Source organism: Patagioenas fasciata, chromosome 1 (assembly GCF_037038585.1).
Source record: "Patagioenas fasciata isolate bPatFas1 chromosome 1, bPatFas1.hap1, whole genome shotgun sequence".
In the NCBI taxonomy this organism is placed as follows: domain Eukaryota; kingdom Metazoa; phylum Chordata; class Aves; order Columbiformes; family Columbidae; genus Patagioenas; species Patagioenas fasciata.
In genome coordinates this window covers 134,875,757-134,891,432 of record NC_092520.1, presented here as the reverse complement: position 1 = coordinate 134,891,432, position 15,676 = coordinate 134,875,757, and the positions used below count along the sequence as shown (strand labels likewise).

General features: G+C 42.1%; 1 protein-coding gene across 2 annotated transcripts in view; it reads right to left on the bottom strand.

Annotated features, from left to right (window-relative positions):
• DERA (deoxyribose-phosphate aldolase) overlaps positions 1 to 14,399 on the bottom strand; it is a 56,084-nt gene extending 41,685 nt beyond the window's left edge. For both annotated transcript variants that reach the window (XM_065847470.2, XM_065847487.2), the window contains exons 1-3: positions 14,219 to 14,399; positions 3,930 to 4,027; positions 350 to 497 (exon numbers count right to left, since the gene is read on the bottom strand). In XM_065847470.2, coding sequence (XP_065703542.2) covers positions 350 to 497; positions 3,930 to 4,027; positions 14,219 to 14,384 — 412 coding nt within the window. In that variant the 5' untranslated portion in view covers positions 14,385 to 14,399. The remainder of the gene's footprint in view (positions 1 to 349; positions 498 to 3,929; positions 4,028 to 14,218) is intronic.
• Positions 14,400 to 15,676: the final 1,277 nt, after the last annotated feature.

Here is a 15,676-nt window from a genome sequence, read left to right as displayed (position 1 = left end):
ACTGAGGTTACACACTTGTGACTTCCCCGTCAAATTTCCTCATTAGGTATCATAAATTACGGTGTCGCCCTGAGTACATCCTTTACTTTGGTTGCCAAAATAAGAATGGATTTTTTTCTCCTTGTATTCTTATATTAATTCAAAGAAACAGATACTTTGCAGTTAGAAGTTCAGACAGTTACTTTGAATAAGACCATATAGGACCTAGTATGTTCTGACAAGAGTATTAATTCTGCAACGCTGCCTACCATAACTGCTTCCCTTTTTATGCATTTCTGAAAATTGAAAAAAATAATGAGGAAATGCAGACATTTTCTCTACAAAATCCACACAACAAAAACTATCATACCTTTATCATGCATATCCAAGGCTTTCAGCAGATCCTCTCTGATGGGATGCTTTGCTTTAAAACACAGTCTGTGAACATTTGAAGGAGTATCATCACCTGAAAGAGTGGTAAGGTCTATGCAGGTGACAGCTTTCAGCAGCCAAGCAGCCTACAAAGGGAGTGAAGCAAGGAAGACAGGGTTTCAATTTATATTTCCAAAGCCGAACTGAATTAGAAGATGCAGGAAGCAGAAACCTGGCTCTCACTCTAAGAATGAGGAAATGTATGTGATGTAACATGGAGGATATGCAAAGAATGGCTATGACAGGCAGGGCTGGAAGGTATTTATTCATGTCTTGAGCAGTATCTAATGGTACAGAAAGGATTTGGAATCAAAAGTCTACTCTTTAAGAATCAAAGGATCAAATTCCATTTTTTGGTGTGAATGCTAACAATCAAACATTTTTATCCAGACAAAAAGCAAAATTTCAAATTTAATTCTGTAAAACAAAGATAAAAACATCACCATCACTTATGTGAGGAACCTCACTGTTATAATATGCTCCATTCTATACAGCATGTCTGTATCTTTAAGGCTTGTATGCACAAGAAGTTACAACACATGCACTGAGAGGTGCGCAGGCTTGCAACTGCCAGTAATCAGATGAGTCTACACACCAGCAATTTGCACACTTGCACATTTGCCGTGAGAGTGAAACATGGCATCAGTGGGGGGTAAGAACACAGAGTTCTTAAAACTTAGGGTCTAGACTCCAGATGTTTCCACTTTCTTTTGTGTGAATCAAGACTAAAAAACCAACTGTAATTATTTCATGCAAAAAACAATAGCAAGAGCTGAGTGACAAGGCTAAAGCATTCTTTAGATGAAAATGCTAAAGAATTTTAAGAGACTTACCAATCAGAGAATGGAACAGAAGCTGAACTAAAGTTTTTCTGAGCTTTCTTGCTGAACAAAAATCGAGCTTAAGTCGTTATTTTGAAATTTTTGTTGAAGGTCTTCCAGCAAATTTTCATTCACAGTAATGGCTTTACTAAAAGCCGACATCTCTTAGTGGGCACTTATTCAAGAAAGTGAGAGTTTGCAATGGCGAAGTCCATTTGAGTCCATAAAGTGCCTCTCTGACTGCTCTGCTCTGTGACACGATTTGTCGGTACAGGCAGCAAAACTTGTTGTTTCTGCATGGAGGTATTACTCTGCAAATCTTAAGTGGCTGGCCAGCCTACAAACCTTTCATGTTTTGCTGATGGGAATCTCCTTTCTGAACTTGCAGTAAATGTTACATCAAAACCTGCCTCGGGGTGACCGAACAGTAATGAACCGTTACTGGCCTCTGTTATTCTAAGCTTGATTGCTTGTTTCTAACTGATTTACACTTTCACCCTATAATACCTCAAAAGGGTTTTTCCCTTTAAATGGTGTGAAGTTTTACTTTTATTTTTTTATCCTTAATTTGAGAGAATTTTTGCCTCATCTCTTGTGACATGGATCATAAAGTCATCAAGACAGATGTAGTCAGGAAGTTCCCAGAACTGATATGAACTTGATTTTTTTAAAGTATTTTTCAAATGCGTGTTTTGAGAAATGGGTTTCAAAGTTTGAGTCTGTGTTGTTACTTACATCCAAACATGTAAAGGTTCAAAATAATCTCTGTGAAATAAACAGCACATGACTATCCTGCAATGACAGTGTTCAAATACAGGAGGGATGCTTCTGGCATTCTTCAAAGTAAAACCTTACTTGAGTAGCTCAGTACCAGTGTTACTACACAGGAGAGAGAAGTGTTAGTAATAATTAAACTTTGTCCTACAGTGACGTTGAGGGAGTGACACTAAATCCCTTTCTTCCTGATGATTCTTCGTAATGAAAGCCTGTGGCTCTCTGTCTTAATTCTTCATATAGCAATTTCAGACAAATCAGAAAACTCACTTTTTACATTACTGCACCTGCAGTATCTGAAGATGGCCAAGGTTCTGGAATTTCTGGATTTTCTCACTGATGCTATTTACCAACCACGGGCCACTGGACTGCCTAACTTGGTATCAAGTGGCTTTCCATGCGTAAGAAGCTCTTGATAAATGCTGAGCTGGTGTCTTACTTTCCTCAGTTTATCTCCATTTTTAATTCAATCATAACGTTCAAAGCACAAACTTCAGGTTCATGTAGCAGGCAGGAAGTTGTGTTCTACTACTTTCCAGTGGGCTCTTACACATCTACATCAAATTATCCCCAAACTCTCATCTGAAAGATCGGTGTTCATCATGAACACAGCTTCAGTCACCCTAGAATGGCTGCCTGACACACTAAGCTCGGGATGCCAAGTACTTTGACCAGTCTTTTTAAGAATTAAGTATAATTAAATTATTCTTGCTTTGTTCTACTATGTTGCACTGCTAAGATTTATCCTCTATTGTCTCCTTCCTCCCACTTCCAGGTTTTCAGTTATTGCTGCAAGTAAATGACTTATTTAGCGTACGGAGGGGAGGAATCACACACGTTTTCTAGCAGTACAGTTGTTTGGTGAATGAAGAATCAGATTGTCCATTGGACACCAGTTAGAGCCCCATGGCTGAGAGCTCACTTGGCCCTCTGGTTCTGCTCCACAGCATTTTTTCAGACCTTGGCCTTGGCTGAACGTCAGCAAAAACACCATCAGCATCCTGCAGCCAGCTCTGCCTGCTGCCCCCTCTCAGCGCTTCCCCAGCATGTGGCCGAGCCTCACCTGCCCTGCTCTGCAGAATGGATCAGCTTATATCACTGACCTGATGGCTTCGCATTACGATTCTCATCTACTCATTGGAGAAACCAAAACATACACTGGGCCAGTATCTGTCAATTCTGCCAGGGGGGCAGTAACCACAGAGGCTGAAGGTAAAGACAGTCTAAATGTCTGTGTTAAATGAATAAAAGACAGCCTTGAAGAAAAGTTCATTTGTGCCACTGGCTTTACCAGTAGCTTACTTGAACCTATTTTATACCAAGATGGACAATAACTGATCATTTACCTTATCTCTGGACTTAAGAAATCGGTCCACTTAACATCAATGGGTTCTTTCTTTTTTTTCCCCTTTTCTTTTTCCTTTCTGCCCCCCAGTCCCATGGCCAGTCAGAATTTTTTAGTTTTAGGTAAGATCTAGTTAAGCAAAGAAATCACACATGTTGGGGATGTTTAAGTACAGAAAAATCATCCAGGTAGGTCAAACTTGACAGGGACCAACCATGTTCATATCTTACAGCTTTAAAATTAAAAAATAAGAAGGCAGCGTGCAGACAAGTCTGTCTGGGAAACAGAATAAATGTGGTGGGATAGTAACATACAATTTAATCCACTCATGAATAAAGATGACTTAAATTCATTTGCAGTTTTGCCACTCATGAGTTATAAGGTTTTTAACTTGTTTGGACAAAGGCGTCACCTTATTCCATCCCATCATCATCAAATACAAATTATTAAAATAAGACATGGACAAGAACATCTTTTAAGTTTACATGCATCTTGAAAAAAATTCAATATTGCAGCCTGGAGAGAGAGAATGACTGCTTTAAGAATACAGGAACAGAATGCATAAAAAGAGCACTTACTTGCCAATTACCTTTCACAGTTCTCCACTTTTTAATTTGTTCTGCATGCCTCACAACCGCAGGTCGATTCACATGCACTTTTGAGATCCAGCCAAGTTCTGAGGTGGGAAAATAAGATGAAAAAAAGTCTCATCTATTTCTGTATTCTTTTAATAGATGGTGTGGGACTTCAGAAGAAAGGGTGGTGAGACACTGGAACAGGCTGCCCAGAGAAGGTGTGGATGCCCCATCCCTGGAAGTGTTCAAGGCCAGGTTGGACCGGGCTTTGAGCAAACTGGTGTAGTGGAAGGTGTCCCTTCCCATGGCAGAGGGGTTAGAACCAGATGATCTTTAAAGTCCCTTCCAACCCAAACCATTCTATGACTTCATCATTGCAGTTTGCCCTGGGACCTCTGAAGTGCATGTTCTTTTTTTATGTTCTATTAAGGGCTTGCGTATTTATCACCAGTCCAAAATATCATAATAGCATTAACTTCTGTTAGGGTATCATCTCTGAACTGGATGTTTCACACAGCATGTTTTGTTTGCCATTACAGCTGAATTAATTTACTACTGATGAGAGACACTGTGTTGCCAGTCCCGGACTGTGAAGTTTATTATACATGTAGCATATTAAAAACCCCCACAAAACAGCCTTCTGCCATTGCATGCACCCCACACAGTAACCAAAACCTCTGGACAGACCCTTGAAGAGCAAACCATTTGAGTTGTTATTGTCTAGAGCTAATTTTACTGAATTTGCTATTATGGCCCGACTACTTGCAAGTTTCCAAAAGCAATGAATTCCTAGGTAACATATCTGCCTGGAAGCTGCTGAGATGTATGTCTGCCTGAGAAGTGCTCACCTTGCCAAGCACACTGGAGGACTCAGGGCAACATCTTCAACATGTGAATTCCTTCAGATGCCCACTGCAGACAGCTTGGCTCACAATTTCAAAGACTTTCAGTATCCATATATAATAACCAGACCAAAAGAGAAGCAGATACTCAACATTTGCTAAAATAATGTAACTGTTTAAAAATGAAGCACAAAAATTGGACACTGCTTAAGGAAGGGTAACTGACTGATAAAGGCAAACTGGGGGTTCGGGTCCTTGAATCTTTAAATTTCTGCTTAGTAGGGTAAATCAAAACTGTAATTTTGAATGTTAATAAACACAAACTGCTCACAGAAGTACACAGGAAAAAGAAATCAGAAGATGCTTAAAATCCCTCATATCCCAAAACATAAATAATTCTTCTTAATACTAATTATATAAGCAATCCATTAAAATACTCTGAAAACAACATCAACAATCATTAATCACCAAACATCAGCAAATCACCACCATCAATCATCAAATACCACCATCAGTTTAGGTCAGCATATGGACACTAGCTCAGATACTAAAAGATGATAAATCTGGGTGACTTAATTTATTAAAAGCATCTCATCTCTATGAGTTGTTTTCACTACTATATTAAACTTGCATTTCCCTCAAGCACATTGATTTTAAAAGGTTTAAAACTTAAAAAAAAGATGATAGCCCAAATCACTAATTTTGTACAGAAATCTTATCCTCAAATTCTTTTCTTCCTACTTTATAGTTTTAATAGCTAAAAAAGAAGTGCAGAACTAATATACTAGCTAAAGTATGTGTAAATACAAGCTTGTTTTCCTAATTAGACTTACAAAAAGCTCTGGAGAAACTTATTTAGGTAAAGATGACTCAGTGGAAATGCAGGACAAAGGCATGAAACACAGCTAAACAAAATGTTGTTCTGAGCACAGTTAAGGCACCTTGCTACCGCTTTCCTATTACCACATAAAAGTAATCAGGTGAACAGTATCTGTAAGGTCAAAACGTTGGCCAAAAGCAAAAAAAGTTAAGCTAAAGAAGGAATTTCAAAGGAATCCTAAGGAATTTAAGGATTTATTTAAAACTTTAGCATCAGTCTCACTGTATGCTGAAAAAGTAAAGTAGGCGCTTGCAAAGTTGCAAACCATTTGAACAAACAACCCCTGTTACTTCCCTCCCCTTTCAAAGCCACAGGCTTATTCATTCTGCCCCAAAAGCAAGAAGCTCAACTGACATGTAGAAAGCAGGTGAAAAGAGCTACTGCTACAAAACCCATTGCTAGAGCTTTCTTTCTTCTTGAGTATCAATAAATGCAAACCATATAAACACAGAGAGCTGAAATATAACATAAGCTACTGAATCCTTCGCAGTTGCTTTAAGGTTGAGGCTCCCATGTGATCAGCAGAGACCATACATTGCTTCCCATGGGGCCATTATAGGCAACACTTGACAAAGTCTATGGGGGAGGAAAACACAGATGATAGATAGATAGATAGATAGATAGATAGATAGATAGATAGATAGATAGATACACACACACACACATACATACATAAAACACAAACTCTGTGGTGGAATAATTTAATCATAATCCAATTTACCAGGATAACTTTGGAACCCTACTGGGTGCATGGTGACATTTTGGCCCCTTTGGAAACCATGATAAAAGCAAAACAAGCAGTTTAGATGAGGTACTCAGCTTCTTGCTCTCTAATGAGGATCCAGAAGCTTTGCCCAAAGTTACCTGGGAGGGTTACCATATACCAGCTGATCAGCAATATCTGACTCAATGTTCTCAGTTATCTGCAAATACAATGAAGTCCATTGGCATAAGTCCTTTTCACTGTATAACATGTTTTATCTTCTGTTGTTAATAGCTCAAGACTAGTGTCCTGGTTTTGTTAAAAACAAGTTTCTCTTTTAGTGAATTTGCCTGTCAGCTAAAGCCTTCATATTAGCTGCATTTTCCTGGAGAACCAGATACATGTTTTGGTAAACCTAGCAATGGAATGCAAACCTATTGATAAGCACGGATGGACATCTCGCGAGAGAGGCAACGAGAAACAGGTGACCAAGAAACTGACCAACTGTGTATAACATTCCATTCACGTGAATACTTAATATAAAAGTGGGAGATCACGAGGATCTCATCCCTTTCCCTTCTTTTCCCTTCTGTTTATGGCCGACATTAGGAGAGGACCTTGCTAGCCATCCCTGCGAACTGAGGCCTAGTGAGAGACTGAATCCAGCTCCGGTTGGCTGCAGAGTCTAATCCAGGACTTTGGGTGCTGGCTCTGCAGTTGCTGAGACTTTCAAGATTGGTTTTGTATATTTTGTATTATTTTTCTCTATTCTTATTAGTAGCATTAGTAAAACATCTTTCATTTTTTCCAACTCTCTTCTCTCTGTCCTTCTTTCCCTCCCGATCGCCTGTCCTTAGTGGGAAGGGGGGAGAGGGAGGGGCAAAAGGGGGAAATGGGAGGGAGAGGAGATTAAGAATACATCTGCCAGGGTTTGATTGTCACCCCGCAATCTAAACCCTCGACAACTAGTCATGAAGGCAACTGACACATGGCAACTCAATAAGGTGCAATATCTAATTTTGTGCCTGAGACGTGAGTTTCCTTGAAAGCTCATAGAATTTGGATCTTTAGGTACATTTTTGAATGTGGGATATTGAACCACTGTGCCCAGCAAAGGCAGAAAAAATTAAACATATATATGAATAATTAAAAATAAATAAAAACTTCATCCTGTCTGTCCAACTTCATGTGATACATTATGCAGCTTACTACAGGAAATAAAATGGTGTAATAAAAAAAACACACAGCAAGGAAGGACAAAGTTTCTGGTGATACGTAGCAGCAGATGGAGACTTCTGTCTAACAATGACCTTCTATTCAAGCCCACTTCTCCATTAATTAAAGCAGTGGGCAAGTGAAAACATATATGTCTGGGCGTAATTGTCTCTAAATAGACTTTCAAAGTTTGCCATGTGAGGTCTCACCAAACTGCTAAATGTGTCCCTATTCAGAAAAATCACTCACAATTCCAGTTTGGCTTTTTTTCCTTGCATTAAAAATCAGAATAAAACCATTATTTGAAATAGAACTGACTGCCTTTGGATTCTCCCCCTCCTCCATCTCCCCCAAGCTTTATGATTTAGTATCTGGCTAAGGAAAACTATATTTAATTAGGCTCATTAACCTTGCAGTGTGAACATGTCTTTTTTTTTTTTTTTAAATAAGTCATCTGCTAGTCATCTGCACAGTCATGTGGCTTCAGGGATAAAAGTAATTAAAGCAGTTACACTATAGCTAATTAGCCAATATTCTGTAATCACTCTTCAAGTTTACTTTTTCCTCTGAAGACATTTGAAAAAATCATATTCAAAATCTAATAGGAAATTCATCTCCTCTCTTTGAAGAACATGAATCCAAAAATACCAGCCATTTCCTCAGAATACAATAAATAAAACCACTTCATTAGTATAATTACATAAATGCCTAAGATACCTAATACATTCCTCATAAAACAGACTAAGCTTATCAGAAGCTTTCAAAAAAACTGTGTAGATGGCATCCCTTCAGATGGTGAAACAGAAAGCTCAAGAATGCCTGAGGCTGTAGTTTCACAAGTATTTTAAGGCAGCACCGTCCCCAAAAGAAGCTGTCCCTTCAACTGGTTATTTCCTCATCTGTGCCAGGAACAGCATGTGTGCTCCTGCTCTTACTATGAACACATGATAAAATGGGAAATGGAAGTGATGAAAGGTGTTATTTCTGGAGAAGCGAGTGAAACTGTGCCCTGAACCCTTAGTGGAGAACAGAGGCATTCAGCTGGCCACAGGCTGACCCCAGCTGGCCATGCATGGACAAGCAAAACCACTGAAGAGAGAGTAAAGGCTTCAGGATCAGTTGTTACAGCAATCATACCATGTAAGATCTCTAGAGGTTTGGGGGTTAATCAGTTTCTTTGAGACAAGACACTGTAGTTATTATCCCATAGTGACTCTTGCTATGGACTTATTTTAATTTCAGATGGGTCCTCCTTGTATGAGAGAAGTTCAGTCCCCAAGTCATCAGCATTCAGATACTCAAAGCAGGACACTAAGGCATGAGCCCTGAACTAGAAATCAGCTCTACTATCCTGTGACATCAGTGAAATCACACAACATTGACCATGGACTGCATGAAATGGATCACAATATCCTCCAAAGCACTTTGAAAACCCCTGACAAGCCCTGCCCTCAGAAAGTGAGCTGCAGAACAAGAGCTTGGTTTCCTGCAGGTCCAAGTCCTCTGCTGCTCCATCTCTTCTTTCCTGGTTCTAGAGACCTCTCCTCACCCCAAAAACCCAGCTCTGATGTTATCGTACTTACGAGCATGGAATAAAACAAGTTGTAGTTACATGCATAAAGCCCCCCTCCCAAAAAAAAAAAAAAAAGAAAATGATGTAATGAAAAGTCATGTAATTGCTGAGCTGTGCCTGCCTCACCCTTGATAGAGGAACTAATCTGGTCATTAATTTGGTCAGTAACTGACATTTCTGAGACATCTATCTGTCCTTCAAATTTGACTAAAATTATCCAGCAGATTCAACAGGTGTTAGAAAGAAACAGTGAAGAAACAGAGCCACAGTACAGGCTAAACCCAGCTATTAATACATTAGAACAGAATTATGCTGTCTTGAAAAGGGATGCAGCACTTCATTATCTAAATGCCACTTACCAAGAGGCTACCTCTCACATATTAATGGCTCAGAAATACCAACTATAATTAAAAATACCAATTGAAACATAATGAACATATTTCTGGCCCTCCAACTAGAAGGGCTGAGCAACACAGATTTTTTTTAAGAATCCAAGAACACACTCTGCAAAACAAATGCAACTAATTATTAATTACTCAGAATACATGTATGTGTGTGTATGTATATATATACATACAGAAATACACAAACAAAGGTAAAAAAACATATAATCATAGAATAATTTGGTTTGGAAGATCTCCAAAGGTCATTTTTCCAACCTCTTGTGCAAACTAGGGTCAGCTACAAGCTCAGACCAAGCTGCTGAGGGCTTTACTCAGTTGGGTTTTTAGAGTCCCCAAGGATGGAGACTACACAGCATCTCTGAGCAACCTGCCCGATCACCTGACTGTCCTGCATCAAGATGTTTTTCTTATATTCAGTCTGAACTTCACTCAAGACAAGCCTGTTGTCTTGTTTCATCTCACCATGCAATGAAGAACCTGGCTCTGCTTCCTGGATACACTGCCCTTGATGAGCAGGGATGAGGAGGCTGCTGTTAGGACCCCCAAAGCCATTTCTTCCACAGGCTGAACCAGCCCAGATGCCTCAGTGTCTCCTCACCAGGCAGGTGCTCCAGCCCCTGACCATCTTGGAGTCCATCAACTGAACTTGTGACACTTTATCAATCTCTTTCTTCTACTGGGGGGCAACAAAACTGGACACAGTCTTACAGATACAGCCTAACAAGTGCTGAGCAGAGGGGACGATCCCTGCGTTCAGAGGAGCTGCTGGCTGTGTGCCCGTCAGTACAGCCCAGGAGGCCATCAGCCGTCTCTGCTGCCAGGGCACTGCTGCTGGTGCCTGGCTCGCTGCCCACCAGGCCCTGGGGCCTTCCGGCAGAGCTGCTCCCCAGGCAGGCAGGGCCCAGCGTGGGGCTGCCTTTGGCCCTGCTGAACCTCACTGGGCTCCTGTTGACCTATTTTCCCAGCCAGTTTGTGCCCCTCTGATCTGGCTAATTTAGTGTGATCTGAAAAGTTTATGAGCAAGTAGTTTTCCACCTCCTGCAGGTCACTGGAAAAAAGCATTAAACAATATGGGTTCCAAGCCAGAGCCCTGGGTTTTAAACATCTCACTTGCCATTTTCTGGGTCTACCCAAGGTTACTGAATGTCTTTCTTTCTCTATGACTTCTGAAGTTGTTGCATCAAAATTTCACCTGCAGGGCACAGAAAACCCACGTGGCAGATGTCTGGATCCCCACAGTTAAACCAACGGAGTATGCTACTAGCTTACACTACAAAATGGATGCTCATTGCTATGCTTCACTATTTTGTTGTGAAGTGGCATTTGATGCCGCAAAACATGAAGCACCTGGTCCGTTGTTCTCCAGAGTCTCTGGGAGCAGAGCAGGAGAGGCAGACTCCTTTCAGCCCCTGCAGGCATCATGGTGAACCTGAGTACCCTAGAATGACTCCACAAACAGTTTCTGTGGAATGACGAACTTGTAAAATTCCTTATGCACCTTCTTTACATGATTCTCTGATGGCAAATGTGTCAATGTATTAGACTAGTGACCCTCTGACTGGTTGATGTAAATCACTGGGGTTTTTATCTGTACCTGTTCTTTATTCCACGTAAAGACCTTGCTCTTACGGAAGGAAGGGCTTTTGTAAAAATGTATTTATTTTACCAAAAAAAAAAAAAAATCACAAAGGAAAACATTATATGCCATGATTTGAGAAGAGTTTGGCTTGTTATTGATAAACAAATAAATGCCCTTTAATGGCAGCATCAGAAATTTACTGCTTAAATACTGACATTGGGCAGCAATCACAGCAACAGAAGACACAGAGAAAAGGAGTCCAATAATAGATTCTAAGTTTAAGATATTTTACCACTAGGTGTCCCTGTTAGAAAACTGTAATCCTACAGAATGCTCTGAGATACAGGGCAAATCGTTAGAATTACCATTAAAGCTGCTCACACAAGCTGGCAAAACCTTCAAAAGCCAAAGTGTCTCAGTCACAGAAGCAGCATATATCACTAGCAACCATGAAAGATAAAGAAAATAATTTAACATGTCCTTTTGAGTACTGCCACCAGCTAAGATACAGCAACTTACTTAAATACAGCACTTAATATATTTCAGATGTGTATTTGGTGGGAGAACAAATGGCAGCAAGATTGAGGTCTCCATTTAAAGTAGCCAGCATAACGCAGCTGTTAAAATCAGACACAGTGGATATGCTGTTGCTTAATACAAACATTCCCCCACTACGCCTACCCTTGTGCATCTAATTCAGCTCATTTTGACTGCAATTGATTTAAACAAAGATCACTCGGAAGGGATGGCAACAAGTACCTACAAATAAGCTGAGGGCAGTGGCCTTTCCAGGTAAATCAGTTGCAACTGGAAGAGGCCACATGGTGCAGCGCAGAAGACATTCATCCCTCTGTGCTTTCCATTAATAATCTTGAGCATTAGTTGACTCTGCATCCTGGGTAGAGGAGGGCTACTTATGGGAGGAGAAAGTGTTATAGAAAATATTTGGAATATACTCAAAGATGGTTTTAGTGGGTGCAAAAAAAAATAATTATGTTGTGCTGGTCAGCTGCACATTGAATACTTTCCCCTTGACTACATTTGTACAGCAAGAACCAGACAAATGTGGTTGCCTCTCTCTGCCAATAATTTCCCCATTCAGCAACATGGCCTTCCTTACATATAAGCTTGTCTGTCAGAGGATGACTGTTTGATAGGAACTGAACTGACTGCACATGCAAATTTCTGGACTGCCCACACATACTGACAATTAATTATAAGATTAAATTTACAGTAAGAAAAAGCATAACACATGCTTAGTTTAAAGTAACGGGGCTGCATTTGCAAACTTCTGTGCTCACTTTTTTCTAACAGACATTGAAGTTTTGCTGCTATGTTATTACCATGTTTGTTTCAGCAAAAAGATGCAGTTCAGATGGCTACAGTTGAAACTCACCTGTCCCCACAAGTAGCCCACAGGGTGAGAAAATCAGAGAGCAGCAACTCAACAGCTCACTTTCAGGAGTTACAACATGTCAGCCATTTTTGAGAATGAAAACAGAGTCAACTTTCAGTTGTTTAAACCACATGTTAACTCTGCAAAAATGCCTGTGCTTGTGCTAGAGACAGGGGCACATGACACTACAGTGTAGCCTCCTGAACTCTGCTCATGCTAACTTGCAGATCAACCTGTTCCACACCAGCTGTTCCTCTACTTCCTGTCTTCCATGACATCACCCCTACATCTCCACCCCTTAATTGCCCACCAGCTCACATTGACCAAATTATCATAACTTAGAGGCATAGGAAGGCAAATCACCTTAACTCATTCCACTACTGCAGCTGGGGTTTTCTAGGTTAATTCAGAGAGCTGTAGCCATTTCTCCATCCCTACCCCCTGCAATCAGTAGAAGAGGAGCTCCATCTGGGAAACGGCAGAGAAACCCTTGGCTGCTCTCTGCCTTACCTGGGGCACAGCCACCTTTCAGGCCTAGACACCACCTGGAAAGTCCTTGTCAGCCTTCAGAGAGTAAGCAACAAGGAGAACAGCAAGTAAAGTCCTGAGTTTACAAATCAGGTTTCAACTGGTTTAAAAATGTTTTGAACACCCTGGGGAAAAGAGAGCGGGGGAAGGTTTATCCAGGGAGAAAGGTGCACGAGAGGGGACCGGGCCCAGCTTTGTGACAGGACTACTGCTGCCAAGTCCCTGGAGCACCAAAGGGAAAAAAAGCCTCCTACAGGCCTCCTGAATGAAGAGAGAACCTCAGTAATGTGTCATGAGTGTATGCTAAAGGATCTATGGGAATCACAAGTCTATTTCCATTTTGACTTTACAGAAACACAAGAGTTTGCAGCAGCTGGGCCCGTACACCCTGAGGTGGGTCAGCCGGGGGCAGGGAAGAGGAGCGGCCCGGTGGGCGGGGTCTGCATCTGGAATATTGTGTCCAGTTCTGGGCCCCTCAATTCAAGGACAGGGAACTGCTGGAGAGAGTCTGGCACAGGGCAACAAAGATGATTAAGGGAGTGGAGCATCTCCCATATGTGGAAAGGCTGAGGGAACTGGGTCTCTTTAGCTTGAAGAAGAGCAGATTGATGGGTGACCTCATCAATGTTTATAAATATGTAAAGGGTGAGTGTCATGAGGATGGAGCCAGGCTGTTCTTGGTGACAACCAATGATAGGACAAGGGGCAATGGGTACAAACTGGAACACAGGAGGTTCTACTTAAATTTGAGAAGAAACTTCTTCTCAGTGAGGGTGACAGAGCACTGGAACAGGCTGCCCAGGGAGGTTGTGGAGTCTCCTTCCCTGGAGACATTCAAAACCTGCCTGGACGCCTTCCTGTGTAACCTTATCTGGGTGTTCCTGCTCTGGCAGGGCGATTGGACTAGATGATCTTTCGAGGTCTCTTCCAATCCCTAACATTCTGTGATTCTGTGAGTCCGGCCCCACCGCTGGGAGCCACCGGGCCCCGCCTCTCACCTGCGGTCTTCCGCCCGCTCCCGGGGCGGCCGGCCGTCCCCGAGCAGCACTGTCCGCTCTGCCACCTCAGGAACTCTCACGCCACGGCTCAGCAGCGAACAGCGCTCGCCGCAACAGCCGGGTCCAGGCCCGCCTCCACGGCCCCGGCCCTCCCCGCAGGCCGCCGCCCCTTACCCAACTTGGTGCCCGGGTTTCGTCCCGCCATGATCGGCGCTGCCGGCAGCTCTCCGCCCCCCGCGGCCGACCCGGGCGGGGCGGGCAGGCTTCGGCCTTGCCGGTCCCGCCTCGCGTGGGCGGGGAGCTCCGGCCCCCGCCGCCATGACGCCAGCACCGAGCCCATCGCACCGGCGCTGACGGTAACGGGGCAGCCAAGGCCGGGCCCTGCTTCTCAGTCTCCAATGGCTAAGACACCGCTGACGTTTTGTGGCGGGAACTAGTGGGTATATTTCGTTCTTTCAGTGGCAAATAACACCTCACTTTGCTGTCTTGGTGGTAATGAGTGCAGGCAACTTCCAGTTTCTTCGAGTCGGATCCTAAAGTAGAAACAAGTGTCTTGTGTATGCAATGGGCTCGATAAACTTAGGGACTTGGAGCATCTCCCTTATGAGAAAAGGCTGAGTTCTGGGTCTCTTTAGCTTGGAGGAGTCTGAGGGGTGACCTCATTAACATTTATAAATATGTAAAGAGTGAGTGTCACGAGGATGGAGCCAGGCTGTTCTTCAGTGACAACCAATGATAGGACAAGGGGCAATGGGTACAAACTGGAACACAGGAGGTTCCACTTAAATTTGAGAAGAAAATTCTTCACGGTGAGGATGCCAGAGCACTGGAACAGGCTGCCCAAGGAGGTTGTGGAGTCTCCTCCTCTAGAGGAATTCAAAACCCACCTGGACGCCTTCCTGTGTAACCTCATCTAGGTGTTCCTGCTCCGGCAGGGGGATTGGACTAGGTGATCTTCTGAGGTCCCTTCCAATCCCTAACATTCTGTGATTCTGTGACCTTGTAAAGCTTTCTAGTTACACCTGCGAAATGAAAGTCTGGTAAATCCACAGACAACTTAATGGCCTGTACTTTTTTCCAGAGTTGTAATGATGCAAACTTGCATGAAAAACGTGTTAAACATTGTTAATATTCTCATTTAGATGTGACACCTTGAAACTTTAGCCATATTTGCTCAGTGCTAGCAAAGAAACCACAAGCTCCCAACAGCACCATGTAAAACAGCAAAGGCGCACAGCTCTGAAATCTGAGGACACTATTTCAGATCCTTTCATGAAATGCTACACAGCCTGCTTGAAAATACAACACAGAAACCACAGCCTGCCAGAAGTTTCACCATGGGCTGGGGTGTATGAGTTACTTGTTTTAAACACATCCTTCAGCTTGTAAGATGAACAGCTTTCTAGGTTGAATTACTACATTTGAAGACGTTATAAGCCTTAACAGATTTAATAAGGCTGAAACAATAGGTCTAAATCAGAGGGTTACAAGTTGCTTGTTTTAGAGTAAGATTGAAGTACAGAACTGCATAACTAATTTTAGGATAAACCCTGTGAAATAGCATATCCTTAATGCTACTACTGCACTAAGAAACTCTTGATTCATGGTATCATTCTTCATTTTCCTTCTTAG